This window comes from Varanus komodoensis, unplaced genomic scaffold, assembly GCF_004798865.1.
Source record: "Varanus komodoensis strain SLA01 unplaced genomic scaffold, ASM479886v1 scaffold43, whole genome shotgun sequence".
Taxonomy (NCBI): domain Eukaryota; kingdom Metazoa; phylum Chordata; class Lepidosauria; order Squamata; family Varanidae; genus Varanus; species Varanus komodoensis.
Window position 1 is genome coordinate 6,171,407 of NW_025335985.1, and position 18,794 is coordinate 6,190,200.

General features: G+C 50.3%; 2 protein-coding genes across 7 annotated transcripts in view; one reads left to right on the forward strand and one right to left on the reverse strand.

Annotated features, from left to right (window-relative positions):
• DCAF12 (DDB1 and CUL4 associated factor 12) overlaps positions 1 to 1,206 on the reverse strand; it is a 19,367-nt gene extending 18,161 nt beyond the window's left edge. Inside the window, exon 1 of the mRNA XM_044443967.1 lies at positions 982 to 1,206. Within this exon, the coding sequence (XP_044299902.1) occupies positions 982 to 1,050 (69 nt within the window). The 5' untranslated portion in view covers positions 1,051 to 1,206. The remainder of the gene's footprint in view (positions 1 to 981) is intronic.
• Positions 1,207 to 12,824: 11,618 nt separating this feature from the next.
• The window catches only part of UBAP1 (ubiquitin associated protein 1), a 63,869-nt gene continuing 57,899 nt past the window's right edge, over positions 12,825 to 18,794 (forward strand). For 4 of the 6 annotated variants that reach the window (XM_044443826.1, XM_044443824.1, XM_044443828.1 and 1 more), the window contains exon 1: positions 12,825 to 12,991. The gene's annotated coding sequence lies outside the window, so the exon portion shown is untranslated. The remainder of the gene's footprint in view (positions 12,992 to 18,794) is intronic. The other 2 variants (XM_044443829.1, XM_044443825.1) reach the window with 2 other exon arrangements.

Sequence of the window (18,794 nt, forward strand, 5' to 3'; positions counted from 1 at the left end):
CGAGGCGCGGCCGCAGCCACCCCGCGGCCCTCGCCGCCATCCCGGCAGCCGCACGGGAGCGCGCAGCCCTGGAGGCCGGGGGCACGGTGGGCGAGGCGCGGCAAGGAGGACGCCCGGGCACGCCTCGCCCGCGAAGCCCCGGCGCTCCCCCAGGCCCGCCCGCAGCACGGGCCGCCGTTTGGGCCAGCCGCGCCGCCGGCACCGGACGCGGGCTGCATCCCCGCCCGCCCGCCCGAGGAGCGCGATGCGGCGCCCCCGACCCCGGTGCCCGCGGGAGCCCAACCGCTTCCTTTGGCAGCAGAGCGCCCGGGAGGCCTCCTGCCCCACCGCGGGCCCTCGCGGGAGGAGCGCGCCTGGGCCTACCTGGCGCCTCTGGCCAGGGGGTGGGCGGCGGAGAGCGCTCGAGCCCCCACGCGACCATCGGGCGCCCCCTGGGCCAGCCGCTGACCCCCGGCTGGCCTTCCCCGCAGGGATCCAGGAGGATGCAAGGCAGAGCTGCGAGCCTTGCAAGCCGCCGGAGTCTTTGCAAGAGGAGGAGGAGGGGGACGAGGCATGCGTGCGGCCACGAGTGCAACAGATCGCCTGCGAGCCCCCGGGTGGGCTGGTCGTTGCCCGCACGGGCCGCCGGGCCGCCCTTGAACCCTACGCCGGAGCCTTTTTCCGCGGGCAGATGCCCTCCGCGCCCCTCTCCGCGGGCGGGGCCTCGAAGGGCCCCTTGCCGGGCCCCGCGCAGACGCGAGAGAAGTGGGGTGGGCAGGCCTCGGCTCTGCGCCCCCTGGGTCTGAGCCCCGGGGCTTTCCGGCAACCGGGACCCCCCTGCGGGGGGCAGGCAAGGCCTCTCCGGAGTTCGGCTCCCCCGCCTGCGGGGTGGGCGAGGGAAGGCACCCGCCCGACACTCGCGCCTCGCCCCGACCGAGCAGCGAGGAGGGGGGAAATCGCCCGCCTGCCCGCCCCCGCGAGCAGCCGCCGCCCGGGCCTGACCTGCTCTCCGCCGGGCCCCGCGGCGGGAGCGGCCGCTCTCCGCTTCCTGCTAACTGTCTTCCTGGCCATCCTGGGCGCGGGAGTGTCCGGCGCAGCCCCGGCCCGGGCCCCGCATGAAGGGGAAGGCAAAGGCCGCCCGCCACCGAGGGAGCATGGGACGGAGCCGGGTCGCCCGCCCTCGCCTCGCCTCGCCCTCTCGCCTCAGGCCCTCCGCCAGCGCGACCGACCGACCGGGCGCCGCTCACGGCATTTTGCGGCAGGACGGAGCCAGAGGAGACTTTGCGGCGGCGCGCTTTACGGCCCCTGCGAGCGCTCGGCACGCGGGCAAACTGCGAAACAGCCGCAGCCAGGCGCCGTTGCCCGGCGACGGCCATTCCCCGCGAACGCCCTCCCTGCGAGGACGTCGCTAAGCAACCGGGGAGGCCGCGGGCACTGGACGCATCCAGCGTCGCCCGGGAGTCCCGCCCCCGACTTCCCATTGGCCGGCGCGCGCGTTGAGGGCGCCTTGTTGCTGTAATAGGACTCCCGACGGGGCGCCTCGGGAACGCCCCTCTCCGCCCTTCCGGGGCGCCTTATTTCACCTTGGGGCGCTCCCGTCCCTTCGGCCTACAATTCCCATCAGCCCGGCCAGTCGCAGAGGTTCATGGGAGTTATAACCCAAAACGGGAGCGCACCCCGGGGAAAATAGATATTTAAGACGCCCCTGTGCCTTTTCAGAAGGGTGGGCAGTTATTGTTGCTGTTGAAGGTACGCGTCGCTTCCCAGCGCAGGAGGCCGCTCGGGTGACTCGCACGGGACGCAGACCTGTGATTACGATACGAGGCGGCGGGAACCGACCTAAACCTTCACAGAAACAGCGCGAGTGGGAAGGGGCCTCCCGGGGCCATCTAGTCTGACCCCCGGCTCCAGCCGGCTCCGCTCACGACATGCCCACCATGTGCAACTGGCAAAAACCTAAACTCGAGGCCAGAGTCCATGAAGGGCGCGCATCCACACGTGCACTGAAGGTGCCCCAGCGCTCAGCCTGGAGCAAACACCCCCAAAGCAGGCCTGGTCAATTTGCCAGCGTGTCACCGGCAGCAGAGTCGGCCCCGGTGGCATTCCTGGGGAAGAGTCCTGCAGCAACTTGGCACTTCCCCGGAAAAGTTGCGGGACTTTATTTGAATTTTCCATTTGATGCTGTCCCTTTATTTCATTGTATTACTCTCCTGGGACTTTTAGTGAAGGGCAGTATAGAACAGTTTTAAGTAAAATAAATAAAATAAAAGACACTGTCCGGCACTGGCAGCCCCTGAGCTGCTTCTGGGGGCGAGATGTGAGGAGGAGCCCTGAAGCCAACCTTGGGGCTCCTCCGCCAGCCCTGTGGGTTGGGTACCCCAACCGAAAGGAGTCGGGAAAGCTGGTCTCACCCAAGAGCTGGGAGAAGGAAGGAGCGGCTCCTTGTCCTTGTGGGCTCTTCACAACCACTCCATCTGATAGGCAGGCGTTTATGACCTCCCTGACCCAATCAGCTGTCCTGTCAACATTCATTAGACTAATTAACGGAAAAGGGGGCAACTGCTAACCTACAGTGGACACCAGGACAGTGTATTGGCTACAGCAGGTTGAATTAAGCCTTGGGAGAGCCAGCTTCTTGTTCCCTCTCAGCTATGGGTGACTTTGAGTCACTCACGGACTCTCAGCCTCACCTACCTTGCAGGGTTGTTGTGAGGAGAGGAGAGGAATTATGGAAATTACCTTGGGATTCCTTGCAGGAGAAACAGCTGGAAATATAATGAATTCATGCAACCTCAGTGCCCCCAGTGCAAGTTCAATGATCTATACTGGGATGGAGAGCAAGGTTACCATGGGCACCAATACATCCTTGGACAGCTTTCTCTGTGGTGGCCAGCATGGTCTACTGCTCCTACTTTTTTATTATTGCACCGACGTTTATTTTTTTATTATTTGGTTATTATTATTTTCTTCCCAGCAGGGAGAATTGCTGTGAAATAGGCTTCTGCTGGTGCTGAAAACTAGGTTCGAAGAATGTGGGACTTGGAACCTCCCTTCGCCTGGCACTCAACCTTTTTGGTAGGTTTCTTGTCCTTGGCCAAGCCTCTTGTCCCATCCATTTTAGGTTGGTTCCCAGGACCGTTCCTCAAGGGGCCAGCCGTGTCCGCACCTTGAAAGGTTGCCTATCTTGGAAAGCGAGAGCCATGTTGAGGAAGGCAACTCACCTGTCAGGGAAAGGCAGAAGCATCTTGGGAACAGCGTGAGAGAGAAGGGCAACCAGGTCAGAGACAGAAAAGGGAGGGGAGAAGAAAGAATCATCACAGGGAAAGCTGGGCCACCTCTCTGGAGAATAGTATATTTGCTCAATGGAAGCTCTGCCTAGAGAAGACAGTGGTTTGTATCCCTGGGGACACGTGGGTTATCCTGTGCTTTAAGGACCCTGCAGCTTGTGCTATATGGGAGGTATTTTCGGTGATGGCACTCTAGAGTTCTCCCCATAAATGAGAACAGTCCACTTTTTCTTGTTGTTCCTTTCCCCCCTTTTTTCCTTCCTTCATCTTTTGAAAGGCAATTCTCCTTTATTTTTTTCTAGACCTAATAGGCTTAATTTTTATTATTTATTTATAATACTTTTGTACCACTTAATACATTAACTCCCTTGCAGTTCACATTAAAATACATCATACAAATCTGGAAACAATGTAAAACCGATGAATAATTAAAACTACACTAAGAGCCTTTAAAAACACTACAACAACCAATCCCATGAGGTGGTAACAATCCCATTTACACATCATTTTACCCTGGCTGTTTGTTTTTAATCTCCTCTTAAGATATTGCTGCTTCTCTGGTCTTTCTATTGTTCTGCTTAATCTACCTGTATTTCAATTGCTTTTGAATTCTCTTATTTACACAGCCCTGGGAAATTCTATTGAGAGGGTGATACAGGCATTCTTATGATAAAATAATAAGTATTTTAGCCTGTTAAGGGTGCTTCTGACTGCATTTGTGCTCAGTTTGTATATAAATGAGAACATCAGAAGAACCATAAGGAAGAAAACCATGCTACATTAAACCTACCCTCCTCCAGAATACCTTTTCACATGGTGTTAATCTTGCTGTCTGTGCAAAACCCACAAGTAGGACACCAGTGCTAAAGTTGCTCATGTTCTCTAGCAACTGATATGAAATGAACCCAAGGGTCAGTCTTCAGGGTCTGAAAGGGTCGTGCCACTGACTTTCCAGGAGGAGGCTACATTGCACAGGCCTATGCAAATGAACCAAGATATTACAGAGCATCACAAAACTTAGAATCATAGAATAGTAGAGTTGGAAGGGGCCATGAAGGCCATCAGGTCCTCCCTCCTGCTGGTGCAGGACGCCAAGTCACACCACCCCACTAAGAGGGCTGCCCAGTTTCTCCTTGAATGTCCCCAGCATGGGAGAGCCCCCCACCTCTCCAGGCAGCTGGTTCCAATGTCATGTTGCTCTGACAGCGAGGAAGCTCTTCCTGATGTCCAGCCTGAATCTGGGTTGTCGCAGCTTGACTTGATTATTCTGTGTCCTGCACTCTGGCATCGGCAAGAAGAGATCTTGACCTTCCTCTTTGTGGCAGCCTTGGAGGCACTTATAGAGGGATCCTTCTCTAAAAGGAAGCCAGACCCAGTATGGGCAGCTCTTGGGACTCGTCGGCATGGGGAGCGTATAAACAATGAGTTCCACCTAGCACAATATTCCCAATTCCATCAGGCAGCATCCCGCTACAGTGTGAAAACCGGTCTTCCCCAACACCGTGTTGGAGATCCTTTTAAGCCGCGGAAGTCGGGATTTGCATCTGGGATGTTCTGAAAGCAAACAGTCTGCACTTTCATGGAACTATCGCAACACCATTTCTGACCCTGTAATAAAGTATTACAAATACAAATTCTTATAATCTATAAAACTAGGTAGCATGGATTTGTATCCATTTGTTCTTTTGTAAAGAACCTAAAGGAAATGGAATGACAGGCTTTATTCAGACCTCAGTAAAAAATAGTATCAGGCATATCGTTATTGTGTTAGTTGCAAAGTTGTGCCCAACCCATCGTGACCCCAAGGACAACATTCCTCCAGGCCCCCCTGTCCTCCACCATCCCCCGGTGTCCAGCCAAGCCCACACCCACCGCCCCAGAGACCCCATCCAGCCACCTCATCCTCTGCCGTCCCCTTCTCCTTTTGCCCTCAATTGTTCCCAGCATCAGGGTCTTCTCCAGGGAGTCCTTCCTTCTCATTAGGTGGCCAAAGTATTTGAGTTTCATCTTCAGGATCTGGCCTTCTAAAGAGCATATCATTAGGAATTCAGAAATGTGAAATCAGAAATTGCAGTATTTGGAAACTAAGCTGTGAGAACATTTAGGATGGCAGCTCAGGACCAACTGACCCAGGAGTATGCCCGAATAAACCTGGTACGACTCAGCAGGCACGTGCACGATTGCACTACGGTAATACAGGACACTGCTAGTGAAGTTAAAGTCACCATATTTCAAGAATAAAAGATTTAAAGGGAAGGTTTTACTTTAAATCACTGTACAAAAATGTATTTGCAAATGTGGTTTCTCACAAATTCAGCTGAGATTGGTGACATCTTTCCAACTATGTAACATAATTATCCCTCTTCAGGTATTCAAGTACTACAGTGGAAAAGGAAGACTGCTTTATCCCCAGTATATGTATTGGGACAAAAAAAAAAACCAAGAATAGTAAACGTTCAAATTTTCCAAAGGCTTCCTTGAGCTGGAATGTACACAAGAAGCAAAGAAAGAAACATCAGAGAGCAACAAAAAGTCCCTATTTTTATTTTCCAAACTGCGTTGTAGAGAGGGTTCTTTCTTTGGGTTTTGTAAACATTAAAAGCAGAATATAACTCCTCCTGATAAGCAATACATAAATTGTAAATTGTGGACTGGTATCGACTAAACTACTTGATGTTACAAATGTCTCGCATTACTCTGAGAATTTTTGGACAGAGATGCAAGAGACAACCCAATCTTTGAAAATATAATAATCCCAGTAGTCACTCAGCTTTTTCACTAGTCTTAACCAAAATACAGCCTTGTCAAGCAAGAAGCAGACATGAAGAGAAACATGGAAGACTATGACAAAGCAGATGAATTGTAGGTGGTTTTTTTTTTTTTTTTAATCATTTCGAGCCAGAATCAGGTCATGTTGCCTGATAACTGGATGGCAAAGCAAAGCCTCTCTTTAGGTGTTAGTAAACTATCTTTGGTTTTTGGATCCTGTTCCTGAACGGTACAGAAGGCATTGGAGGATTCCGTGCTCTCCATTTATTATGTATTGCTACGCAGTGTGACTTCCGTTGACTTTCCCCTGGAGCACCACCTAAATTAATGCTCTGTTTTATTATGCCACCATGAATCTGAGTGTCGTCAGATGCCCTGAGTCCTTTCAAGCTGGATAGCACGGTCTGTTTTTCTGTGCCACTGTCCTTTGACATCAGACAAGTTTCTTTGCTGTGCCTTTGATAGATGAGATACTTGCTGAGCTAACAGCAGCTGCATGTTCGTGATAAGTCTGGGAGGGACCATTCACCCGCCTGCAAAGTATTTTGCCAGTATTTCTCCAGTTGCGCAAAGGTCAAAGGCTGTTGAGGACTGGGAGGGGATGCACCTCTCCATCTAAGTCTTTCCTTTCAAGAAGGTTTTGGGCTCAGCCAAAAGACGCAAGCCAGGGGAACCCTTTTGGACTTCTGCTGCGGATCAGCATGAGCAGCCAGGAGGTGGGACTTCAAGGGAACGGTTGGAGCCAATGCCCACACCTTCTTGAGGCTGCTCCAGTTTCTCTCATTCTTCTCCAAATCAAATGCATTTCAAAGGTGCAATCCAACCGGTGCAAGAAAACAGGCAGTCCTGATAGCAGGGAGATGGGGGCATCTTTACCTCTGGGGTCCTCTTCTCCTGCAAATAAGGTAGAGGTCTGATTTTAACTGCCTGGTCCAGGTGCTTCGGCAAGGAGGGAAGGCTTAGACACGGGCAGGACTGCAGGAAAAGGGGTGTGGGCAGAAGGAGACTGGCAGAAATAGCACAGCATGTTACTCAAAGCATTTACTGCCAGTAAAAGGCTGCAGCCAAGCAATCTGAAGAAGACTGAGAATCGTGAGGACAGAAGTGGAGGAACTAGGAAACATCGAGCGTAAGGACATTTCGCTGGAGACCAAACCCAAGACTGCGCACACTGTTGTATCCCCAGCTACAATGCGCGAGTGGGAAAACTGGACAGTGAATGAAGCCGACGGGAAGAAAATGGACATCATGATGCTTAAAGCAAGCAGGTGTGGGAGCCGCCCTGAGAAAAACCTAGTTGGCTTAAGACGGTCTCTGATAAATACCATCCAGTGTCAAATGGCAGAAGTCCTGCTAAGTGAAGCAGAAGAGGCTGGCATCTCTGGGAAAGGGGCACATGCCCTCTTTAATGCACCCTAGAGAGAGCAGTGAAAGTGGAGCTTAGTAGCGTGCCTGGCTCAGGGCTCACAGGGCTGAAAGGGTGATTTGAAAGAAGGAAGTAGGAAGAGCAAAAAAGAAAAGGTGACAAAATTCATTTGCCTAAAAACCAGAATCAGTGCAGAGTGAGAGGAAATTGGTGCTTAGACAAGATAGCAGGAAGCTGACTCAGTGAATGACCTCATGACTGTTAACAAGCACATCCTGCATAGGAAATAAGCTCATTGTAATTCACCTGGGAGGGACCAAGCAGGTATCAGTGGCACTGGAAAAGATCTGTCACCTCCCAGTATACCCTGCCTCTGAGGGAAAGAGGAGGGAGAAGCGGTGGGGGCGGGCAGGGCATAAGAGAGAGCCCTTTGGGCTATTGGGGTGGTATATAAATGCAATAAATACAGTAATAAATAAAAATGAGATGTGAACATGTGCTGAGTTGAGTTGGGAAGGAGATGGGAAGGAAACCTCTCGAACTACCTTTGTTGCAATAAAGTTTCAGGATGAACTCTCTGTGTGCTTGGAATATTTTTCTCTTCTGAAGGAAAGAGTGTTTCTAGCAGAGCTCAGGAAGGCCCACTGCCAAAACCTCAGAGGCAAATCCCCTGGAGGAAATAAGGGGCTCAGGGGGCTGGGAGATGCTGAAAACGGAAATCCTGCGGGTGCGATCAACCTCAAGCTGCTCCCATGAAGAGGAGGAATGGGGCAGGAGCACTTCAAGAACGAGGGGGCTGCCCAGACAACTCCGAAGAAGGAAGGGGGCATCCAACCAGACCACGGCAGACCAAGCCCTATAAGGCAGGGGCCGGGCAGGCAGAGGCCCCGATGAGGCTGGTGAGGGATGCTGAACGCAACCAGAGGGGCTCCTTCGGCTGTGCGAGGGGCAAGAGGAAGGTGGGAGGGCAGGCCGTGCGTAAGGAAGGCAGTAAATGTTAGCCAAGGGAAGGGGCAGCGGCTCAGCACCCCCTTCGCCTCGGCCCTCTCCCACGAGGGGAGCTGCCTTCAGCCTGGGACTGGCAGAGCTGATGATGTTTGGAGGGATCTGCAGCCCCGAACGGGGAAGGACACGGTCAGGGGACGTATGGCCACTGGAACGACTCGGGTCTCCAGGCCAGGGGGATCCTGACCCCAAAGCATTATTCCACCACCCCGCCTGTAATCCCGGAGACGTCCCAGAGAGCGGGGGAGGCGCTTGAGGACTGGGATGGAGGGTGCAGCAGCCCGAAAGCTCAACGTGGGGATTAAGCGGCCGGTCTGTGGGCGCCAGGACTATCAATGGCGCCCTGGTTCCGATTCGAGGGGGCGACACCGGCTTTCCAGGGCAAGGCACGGCAGCCCAATCCGGCGTCCTTTTCCCATAAAGATGCCAGTAAGGTGGATCACGGGAATGCTGTGGACGTCAGATGCCTTGATTTCAGCAAAGCATCTGACCAGGTTTCCCAAGATACTCTTCCTGGCAGTGTGTGTGTTGTGGGTCCCCACAGCGACAACCCTGCAAGGTAGGCTGGGCTGAGAGTCTGTGACTGGCCAAAGCCACCCAGCGGGCTCCATGGCTGGGCTGAGCGGGGGCTCAAACCCAGACTGCTCGAGTCTCAGGCCCAAGCACTTAACCACTACTCCACACTGGCTCCCAGTGAATTTGCTATTACTGTAAATCTATTAGACTCTTAGGAAAAAGTTCAAACCCAGTTGCTTCGTTTGGCCTTCTCCTAAGTTTTACTTTTTATAGACCTGCAGGAGGTTCTGACTGTCATCGTGCTGGGGGTGGGTTCTTCCTTGTCACTTTATTATTATCATTATAGTTGATGTTGTCAAGAGTCTCTTTACTAATGGCAAGAATGAATTACCAGGAGTCGCAGGGAAGACGGAATTGCCTTGAACCCCGGCGTTTTTATTGGTTAGATCACCTAGGCCCCTGCAGTGACTTACGACAGCATCCGACCAGGTAGTGGTCTCCTCCGGCAACTGCAAGCTTTCAGAGCATACACAGAGTGTTTAATAGATTCTGAGTCACATGGGCCCAGATGACTAAATAAGGGGAACACAGTCAGAAGAAGGTGAGAGGTCTGCAGAGGGGGCTCAATCCTGAGGGGGCTCAGAGGGGGCATTTGATTGCAGGATATTAACATAATGCATAAGGCTGGTAGAACTTTGTCAAGAGAATACGATGGTCATAGCAAACACTCTTTTGCAACAACCCAAGAGACGACTCTACACATGGACATCACCAGACGGTCAACACAGAAATCACATTGACTATGTGCTCTGCAGCCAAAGATGGAGAAGCTCTATACAGTCAGGAAAAACTAGACCAGGAGCTGACTGTGGCTCAGATCATGAGCTTCTGGTTACAAAATTTAGGCTTAAGTTGAAGAAAGTTGGGAAAAGCACTAGGCCACTCAGGTATGACCTAAATCATATCCCTGATGAATATACAGTAGAGGTAACAAATAGATTTAAGAATTAGATCTGATAGACAGAGTGCCTGAAGAACTATGTATGGAGGTTCGCAACATTGTACAGGAGGCAGCAACTAAAACCATCCCAAAGAAAAAGAAATGCAAGAAAGCAAAATGGCTGTCTGAGGAAGCTTTACAAATAGCTGAGGAAAGAAGGGAAGCAATGGGCATGATAAAGGACCAAAATGGCAGGGACCTAACAGAGGCAGAAGAGATTAAGAAGAGATGGCAAGATTACACAGAGGAACTATACAAGAAAGAGCTTACTTAATGTCCCTGACAACCACGATGGGGTGGTCACTGACCTCGAGCCGGACATCCTGGAATGTGAAGTCAAATAGGCCTTAGGAAGTCTGAGCAACAACAAAGCTATTCAAAATCCTAAAAGACAGTATTCCAGTTGAGCTATTCAAAATCCTAAAAGACGATGCAGTAAAAGTGCTACACGCGATATGCCAGGAAATTTGGAAAACTCAACAGTGGCCACAGGATTGGAAAAGGTCAGTTTACATTCCGATCTCAAAGAAGGGCAATGCCAAATAATGTTCGAACTACTGCACCATTGCACTCATTTCACATGCTAGCAAAGTGATGCTCAAAATCCTACAAGCTAGGCTCCAGCAGTACATGGACCGAGAACTACCAGAAGTACAGGCAGGATTTTGAAGAGGGAGAGGAACTAGAGATCAAATTGCCAACATATGCTGGATCATGGAGTAAGCTAGGGAGTTCCAGAAAAACATCTACTTCTGCTTCATTGACTGTGCTAAAGCCTTTGATTGTGTGGATCACAACAAATTGTGGCAAGTTCTTAAAGAGATGGGAGTACCAGACCATTGTATTTGTCTCTTGAGAAACCTATATGCGGGTCAAGAAGCAACAGTGAGAACTGGACACGGAACCACTGATTGGTTCAAAATTGAGAAAGGAGTTCGGCAAGGCTATTTAACTAATAAATAGCCCTGCCTATTTAACTAATATGCAGAGCACATCATGAGAAAGGCAGGGCTAGATGAAATCACCAGCTGGAATTAAGATTGCTGGGAGAAATATCAACAACCTCAGATATGCAGATGATACCACTCTCAAGGCAGAAAGTGAAGAGGAACTAAAGAGCCTCTTGATGCGGGTGAAGGAGGAGAGCGCAAAAGTTGGCTTGAAACTCAACATTAAGAAAACTAAGGTCATGGCATCCGGTCCTCTCACTTCCTGGCAAATAGATGGGGAAGAAATGGAGGTAGTGACAGATTTTACTTTCCTGGGCTCCAGGATCACCGCAGATGGGGACTGCAGCCAAGAACTTAAAAGACGCTTGCTCCTGGGGAGGAAAGCTATGGCAAATCTAGACAGCATACTAAAAAGCAGAGACATCACTGACTGCTCCTTAGAAGGCCAGATCCTGAAGATGACGCTCAAATACTTGGCCACCTAATGAGAAGGAGTCCCTGGAGAAGAGCCTGATGCTGGGAACAATTGAGGGCAAAAGAAGGGGAGGGCAGAGGATGAGGTGGCTGGATGGGGTCACTGAAGCGGTTGGTGTGAGCTTGAGTGAACTCCAGGGGATGGTGGAGGACAGGAAGGCCTGGAGGAACGTTGTCCATGGGGTCGCGATGGGACAAGACTTCGTGACTAACAGCAACAATCACTGAGGCACAGGGATTTCTGTGGGTCTTGGCATGCAAATGAGGGGGGCTGCAATGCTGTCAACCTGGCAGCCTTATCAGCTCTTACTGATCAGCAAAACAGCCGCCCTGGCAGCTTCGGGGAAAGCCATCAGGTCCCACTTCTTAAACTTAGGGCAAATGCTAAACTGTAACCTAGCTTAGAAACCGGATGCTTTTTGAGAAAGGGGTGCAGATTTGATTTTATATTATATTTTATAATATAAAGGCACATATAAGCAACCCTTTTCTGCCAGGATTTATCCGAATTTTCCCAACAATGTCTATTTTTTTTAAATAAATTTTCTTAACATATACAGACACATTGAGAGAAATGTAAGACAGAAAAAAATATATACACAAACTAAACCAAACTCAGTGAGCAAAGTTGTCATGGGAATTTTAAACAAATACTGCCTATACATTCAGTAGGTTCAATCGATGTTCCTATCTTTCAACACTCTATGAGAGTTTAACAGAAAAAAAACCATTACGCTATGCAACAAATCCTCTAGTCACTTCAAACTCTACTGCTTTTCCTTCTCCTTTTCAAACTCCCCTCAACTCCGAGTAGTCGTGCTGAGCATAATAAAATTTCCATTTATCAATACATTTTTCTAATGGTCTTCTATTTACATAATTAGTTAACTTTGCCATCACCGCATATTCCACTCATCTGTTTCTCCATTCTTCCATTTTTGGGGGCTCCAATGATTTCTATTTAAAAGCAATTGTAATTCTTGCCGCCGTTGTCGTATACTTAAATAACTCTGCCATATTTTTTTAAAAGGAGCCCCGGAACAATATTCAAAAGCATATTCTTGGGTCTCATAGGAAACTGAATTTTAAAGATTTTCTGCATCTCTGCAGGTCTCAATTTCCATTTTTTTTCGTTATTTCGCAAGTCCACCACGGATGTTAATCTCTGTGCTTAAAAGCTGCCTCGAGAGGACTGTGCATCTTAACAGACAACCTACATTATTCTGATTAAGTCGCGAATGCCCACATAAACCCGCGCGCTCCCGGGCCACTCGGACGCCCCCGCCGCCTGCCAGCCGGAAATCGCGGTCAAACCCCGAGACCTGGTCCCCTCGGCCCCGTCCTTCCCGCGCGCGGCCGCGCCCTCCGCGTCGCGTGACCGGCGCGATGACGCAACTCTCCGCGCGGGACGGGACGGGGCGGGAGGGGGCGGAGTGGGGGCGTGTGGGCGACGGAGACAAGATGGCGTTGCCCCGCCGCCGAGGAGGCGCCAGGGCTGCGAGGCGGCTCGCCGCCGCCGCCGCCCGGGATTCGTAGCCCGCTGAGGCTGGTCGCGGTGAGGAGGAGGAGAACCTCCGCTGCAGCTGCCCGCGCCGCGATCGGCCCCGCGGGAGGGCGGAGAAGCGGGGCCGCCGCCGCCGGCGGGGTGAGTGAGCGAGCGAGCCAGCCAGCCGGCCGGCCGGCGACAGGGGCGGCGGGGAAGGGTCGCGGCGCCCCCACGGCGGTGGGGCGCGCGCCCACCGTCCCACGCAGGCGTACTCCGTGCTGGGGAGAAGCCCCCTGCCCCTTCCGGCGCCTCCCCCGACCGGGGGCGCAGCTCCGCCCCGGGCCCAGGCCCGCTTTCCGAAGGGCGCCGGGGCCGCGGGGAGGCCGAGCGCGGCCGGTCGGGCAGCTCCGGCTCCCGGCCTCGCCCATTCGCGCAGCCCGCGGAGCCCCCGGGCCGGTGGGGGCGCCGGAGGGCTGCCCGCCGGGAGGGGCGAGGCCGTCGGGCTGTTCGAGAGCCTCGTGGCCGGATCCTGTGCCTGCGGGGCGCCCCCGGGGTCGTGGTTTCCCGGGAGTAACAGGAAGCCTGTGGGGCCTTGGAGATGGGAGGGCTCCGCGCTTTCCCGCGCTCTGCCCGTCCCCGTCCCCGTCCCCCGGGTTTTCAGGCCAGCCCCGGGAGGACGTGCCTACAACCCGGGGCATGGTGTCACAGTCGGCTAAAATTTGGGTCACCCTAAATTTTGGTCTCCCGGGGATGGGGGGCGGGGAGAACAGCTTCAGGTAAGCCAGCTGGCGAGCCCGAGGCAGAGGGGGGCCCACTTGGCGCCTTCCCCCCTTGGAAGTCGGTCTCTTGGAGGCGAGGTTGCTTTCCGAGCGCTGTTCAAATAGGTGGCGGCTGGAACACCCGCTAGAAAGTCCCTTTGCCACAGTCTTGGCCGGTGGCCTCAAGGGTGTGACTGGAGCCGCTGATGTGCAGATTTGAGGGTGTTAACGCAGGGCTGCCTCACCTGATTTTTGTCTGGAATACAAAAATGTAAGCCGCCCCAAGGCGTTTTGCAAATGGGGCGGCATAGAAATTAATTAATTAAATAAAATAAAGAGATTGATTGCTGGGATTGGAGAGACAAAATGGGTGACTAGGACTGCTCACAAGGGGAAGGAGTGCTTCCTTCAGGAGGTAAAATTTTGTTTCCCTTCTGTCCAGGGATGCTCCAAATTGCTCAGAGTGGTGGTGTAGCCCAGCAGCAATAGTGTCACATTAGTTGAGCCAGGTGTGTGTAGGTTTTTGGAAAGGGGCATGCATCTGGTTATGGCGAAGCAATTTCCAAGCCTGTTTGTCTTAAGTGAGAAAAGTCCCCACATCTTCAGCGAGCTCCCAAGTAGGTGAGCCTTTTATTACTGTCATACAGAAAGCCTTTCCCATGCTTGTAAATTCATTCATCCCATGTATGATAGTTTCCTGTGTGCTGGGCCTGGGCAAGGACAAGGCACTCTGATTTCTGGACTAGCTTGGATTGTCTTTTATCCTTTAATGAGGCCCCTGTATATTGAACAAAATGTTTTGTGCGTGAAGATACAGGATACTCAACTGCCCCAATTGAACCCTGTAGGTTCCAAGTAAACATGCAAGGGATTATGCTGACACTGGCCCCATTATTTTCCAGCCTCTTCTGAATGGGGAACATTAACCTTACCAAGGTGGTCTAGCAGGCTCTCATGTCCCAAATGGGAAAAAAAATGCTTTCTAGTTTCTGTATGGGAAGTTCTTTGAATTGTGTCAATACTCCGGCAGGGAAGGACTACCTGGGGGAATGGTCTAGTCACACCCATGATGCCTACACAGAATTGCAGAATCAATTATCTCACCAGAAGTAGGGAGGACTTTTTCCTGACCTGTATACTGTCCTTTAAAAGGAGGAATATTGTGCTCTAGCTTTTTATAAGAAGGTAGCCTGCTCAGGATTTTTTTTCTTTCCCCTTAGGAATGGGCATATAGTAGGACTCTGGACTGAATCAGTAATGACATGGCTGGATAATAAACAGCTGAAACTTCCCCGTGCTGAGTCATAAATACTTCATTCTGTGTGCTAGACTGGTGCTTGATGTAATCTCTCATAGAAATGCTTTTTCTTTTGCTGTCCACCACTTTTTAAGTGGTGAGCTGATGAGTAGGGCCCCATTTGACTCTCGTAATGTTTATGAAGATAACACTAGGGGAATTTATTTAGGGAATAATGAAGTTCAAAGAAAGCATCTGCATTGTCTGAAACCAGAGTATTGCTTAGGTTTCATGATAAGATTTATGGCCTGAAGAACTTTGTTTTGATTTTAATCATTCAAGCAGATAAAGAAGGGCAAAACAGTGTTGATGCATTGATTCTTGCAAAATAAGCAATATTCACTGCTTGCAATCTTACTGCAATGCAATCTTCTGTGGAAATCTAGGAGAATGCTGAGTATTTTGTCTTTCTCCCTGAGGGGGCATGGGAAATAGCATGGAATGCAAGCTCATCTAGTGACTGTTATTCAGTTGCAAATGTTCAAATGTCTCTGTCTTAAGAACCATATAGTTGGATTTTTGGATAGGGGCTGATGTTCCTCTGTGAAACAATGCTTGAAAAGACATTTTTGTTCTGCTAAATAGCTCAGGGCATTAAAATATCTTAACATCTCAGTGCTAAACTGATTTACTTGAAACCAGGTTGAGGGTTTTTAATGGAGCTTTCTTTATATAACTGTGTGGTGGATTGTAGGTGTGATTGTGTAAACCCTTGTAGCCTCCTCTGAATAGTGTGTATGGGCCATGTGTGGTGTTCATGAGCAAGCAGTGTACTTGTAGAAGTTAGGTTGTTGTTTTCCTTTCTGCACCACCCCATAGCCAAAGTTCTCTGACTAGAGGTTTAAAATGTATTATCGATGCAAAATGCTTGGCAATGTTAAGATAAATCACATGGATCAAATGTTGTGGAATATATTAGAGCAAGAGTGGAGTTTATGCTGGTTATGAAGGTGTTCTTGATGTTTGCTGATAAGACTGAGCGGGGCTTCTGTGGAGGTGAGCAAAGAATAGGGCTGGCAGCAGCTGTATGCTGCAAGTGTGCGGTGGATTCGTGTGATGTGCACATTGACGGTGGCAAAGTGGTGGCCCTTCCTGGTAGATCATAAAGGAGTGGTTTCCTGCTTTACCTACTCCAGTTTACTTATCGGTCAGCATCAGTGTGGTGGATGAGCTGAAGCAGGCATGAGATTCTGCTGCTGAGTGTCGGTGATGGCTGTTAACTTTTGCTTCTCCCGTTGAGGCCTGGCCTGTTCTTGATTGGAACAGCTCATAAACGGTATTGTGGCGTGCTCTTACTTGCGACTGAAGCGGGCATTTTTTGCCACTTTACTTTTTGAAAGCCAGTAAATTTATAACCTGGGTGTTCTGTCACCCACTTTTTGGTTTGGGCTACTAGATATCCCCTGTCTGAACTTTCTGAGGACACTGAATCGCTAACTACCGGTCTCTGCTTCCCAAGCTACCCTGGATTTGCAGTGAGTCAAGGCTGGCAAGGCAGAAGAACAGGTCATTTAAAGGCAGCCTTTTCTTGTCTTGTAGCTGTGGACAGAACGTAGCCTGTCTTGCTTCCTGAAAGTAAAGAGATGAGTGCAGGTTTTTACAAGGTAGCCCAAGCTTCAGGGCTGTCCTTTGCTTTGTAATATGGACGAGTCTATAACGTGTGCACCCCCTGGCGTGACACACTGAATGCTGTCGGAAGAATGATATTACATTAGCCAGGTGCATGGTGACGTGTCTCTGCACAACACAGTTCAGAACTAAGCTCGCTGATTGCAGTGGGACTTGCTGCAGAGCAGTTGGCGCCTGTCCCTGCCTACCAGCCCTTTCACCCTCCTTAGGCAAGTTGTGTTAGGAAGAGCGGATGCGACCTCCTGCTGAGTGAGACCCTTGGCCCACCCTCTGCACTGACTGGCATCCGCTCCCCAGGGTTTCAGGAGGATGCTTTCTGGATCTACCTGGAACCTTCTACATGCACGGCTGGTGTTCTGCCACTGAATCGTGGGCCTTTCCCATGGCTTGGAGGTCAGGATCCCCCGCTGCACTGTCTAATTAGAAGGGCTTAATTGCAGGAAAGCTGTGGTAACATGACTGCTGCTAATGATATTTCTCACACGAGGAAGGAGGAACATTTAACTCGGTTGTGGATGCCAAATATTTTACCATTGTCCTTTCCGACAGACATACTGTGTTGAAAATTAGGCTTGCCTCAGCTGTCCCAGCACCTGCTTGCATTGGGTTGCTTGGAGGAAGTTTGGTTGGTTTAGTCAGGATGTGTACATACAAACAGAAAAAATCATGCTGGTCCTTGAGAGAGGATTGTTTTGCAGCGGGCACAACACTGCTAGTGTAAGAAGATAACAAGCAACAGGTTTATAAGAGTGTATTGTACCAATTCAGTGCCATAGTATTAGTGACTTTATGAATGAGCAAAACTGCTTTTCAGTGATCTGGGCAATCTTATGAATGTTTTTATTTTCAAAAACTGACAAGATCTCTCATTAGCTTTTCAAAATAAAAACAGTGGTGATATTTTAAATAGGAGTTCGGCTTGGACCAGGGAAATCTGGCTCAGATCTTTGTTGAGTCATGATACCTTCTCAACCTCTAACCTGCATCAGACAAGTTCTTACAATAGAATGGGATGACCCTCAGGACTCCTTGGAGGAAGGGCCAGATACAGCCATGACTCATGGTCATCCCAGTGTTGGATGACTGATCCTCACGTGTATCGGCCGACTGCACCATCATGGGAGCAGTTTACTGGTATTGGCTAGGGCATGGTTTAAAGGGGAGGAAATTCTGTAAACTGCAGTTGGCTGAGGAGAGAGGCCTACTTTGTTTTCTTTAAAAAGAACAAACACAGATAACCTGGCTAGGGACCAGATTATCTGCAGGATTGATTCCTTCCATATGTACCTACCCAGACCTTGAGGCCATCTTTGGGGGACCTTATTTGGGAGCCCCTTCCAAAGGAAGTGAGCTAGGTGGCTACCAGGGAGAAGGTCCTTTTCGGTTGTGGCACCCTGTTTTTGGGATGAGCTCCCCAAATAGGCGCACCTGGTGCTTGCTTTGTATTCTTTTCAGTGCCAGGTGAAGAGCTTTCTATTTTCCCAGCATTTTAACAGTTTAACTTTTAAACTTTGTTTTGTATTTTCCCTTTTATCTGTACTGCTGTTATGCTTCTATGCTGAATCATTGCAATTGCTATCATGGTTTTATTCTTTTAAATTAATTTGTGTGTGTCTTTTAAAAATTTGTTTTAACTTTTGTTAACTGCCCAGAGAAACTCAGCTATTGGCAGTATAAAATGAAACTGATCTATCAAAAGGGGGAAATGTAATAGATAAGTAGTTATACTTGAACCATCTGCCTGATCTGATAAATTGAAAATAAAACCAAGCTGCTACACTTCCTGGTGTGATAAAATGATTGTCATATGATAAGAATTATGACCTGCAAGGGTGTTAAAAAGAATCCTATCAAATAGGCCATATCTGTGGCTTGGGTTGTAGCCAGACATGGTCCATACTCAAAACTGAGAGGTCATGTGGGTTCTCTCTTTTGCCTGTGGAGCGGCCATGCCATGATAGAGTGAATTTGGGGTGGCGCAAAGGAGGGTGGTGGTTGTAGTTAAGAGGCAGGCGTAGCGTGAGGAGCTTGATGGCAGCTGAGGATCCGTGATGTCGGGGTTCGTCCAGTGGGTTGAGTGAAGGTCGATGGAGGTGTGGGTTTTGTGGCATCCAGGGTTGTCATCTCTCCACGACGGCTGACAGAGTAGCGGTCTTGGTATCCTTTAGCACTGAAGAGTGCCTGAGGATCCACAGTCTAGTAAGTGGCATCGAATGTTTAATATTAGTGGCTTTGGCTTAGTCCTGAATTGAATCGTGCTATTCAGGAGCTTTGGTGT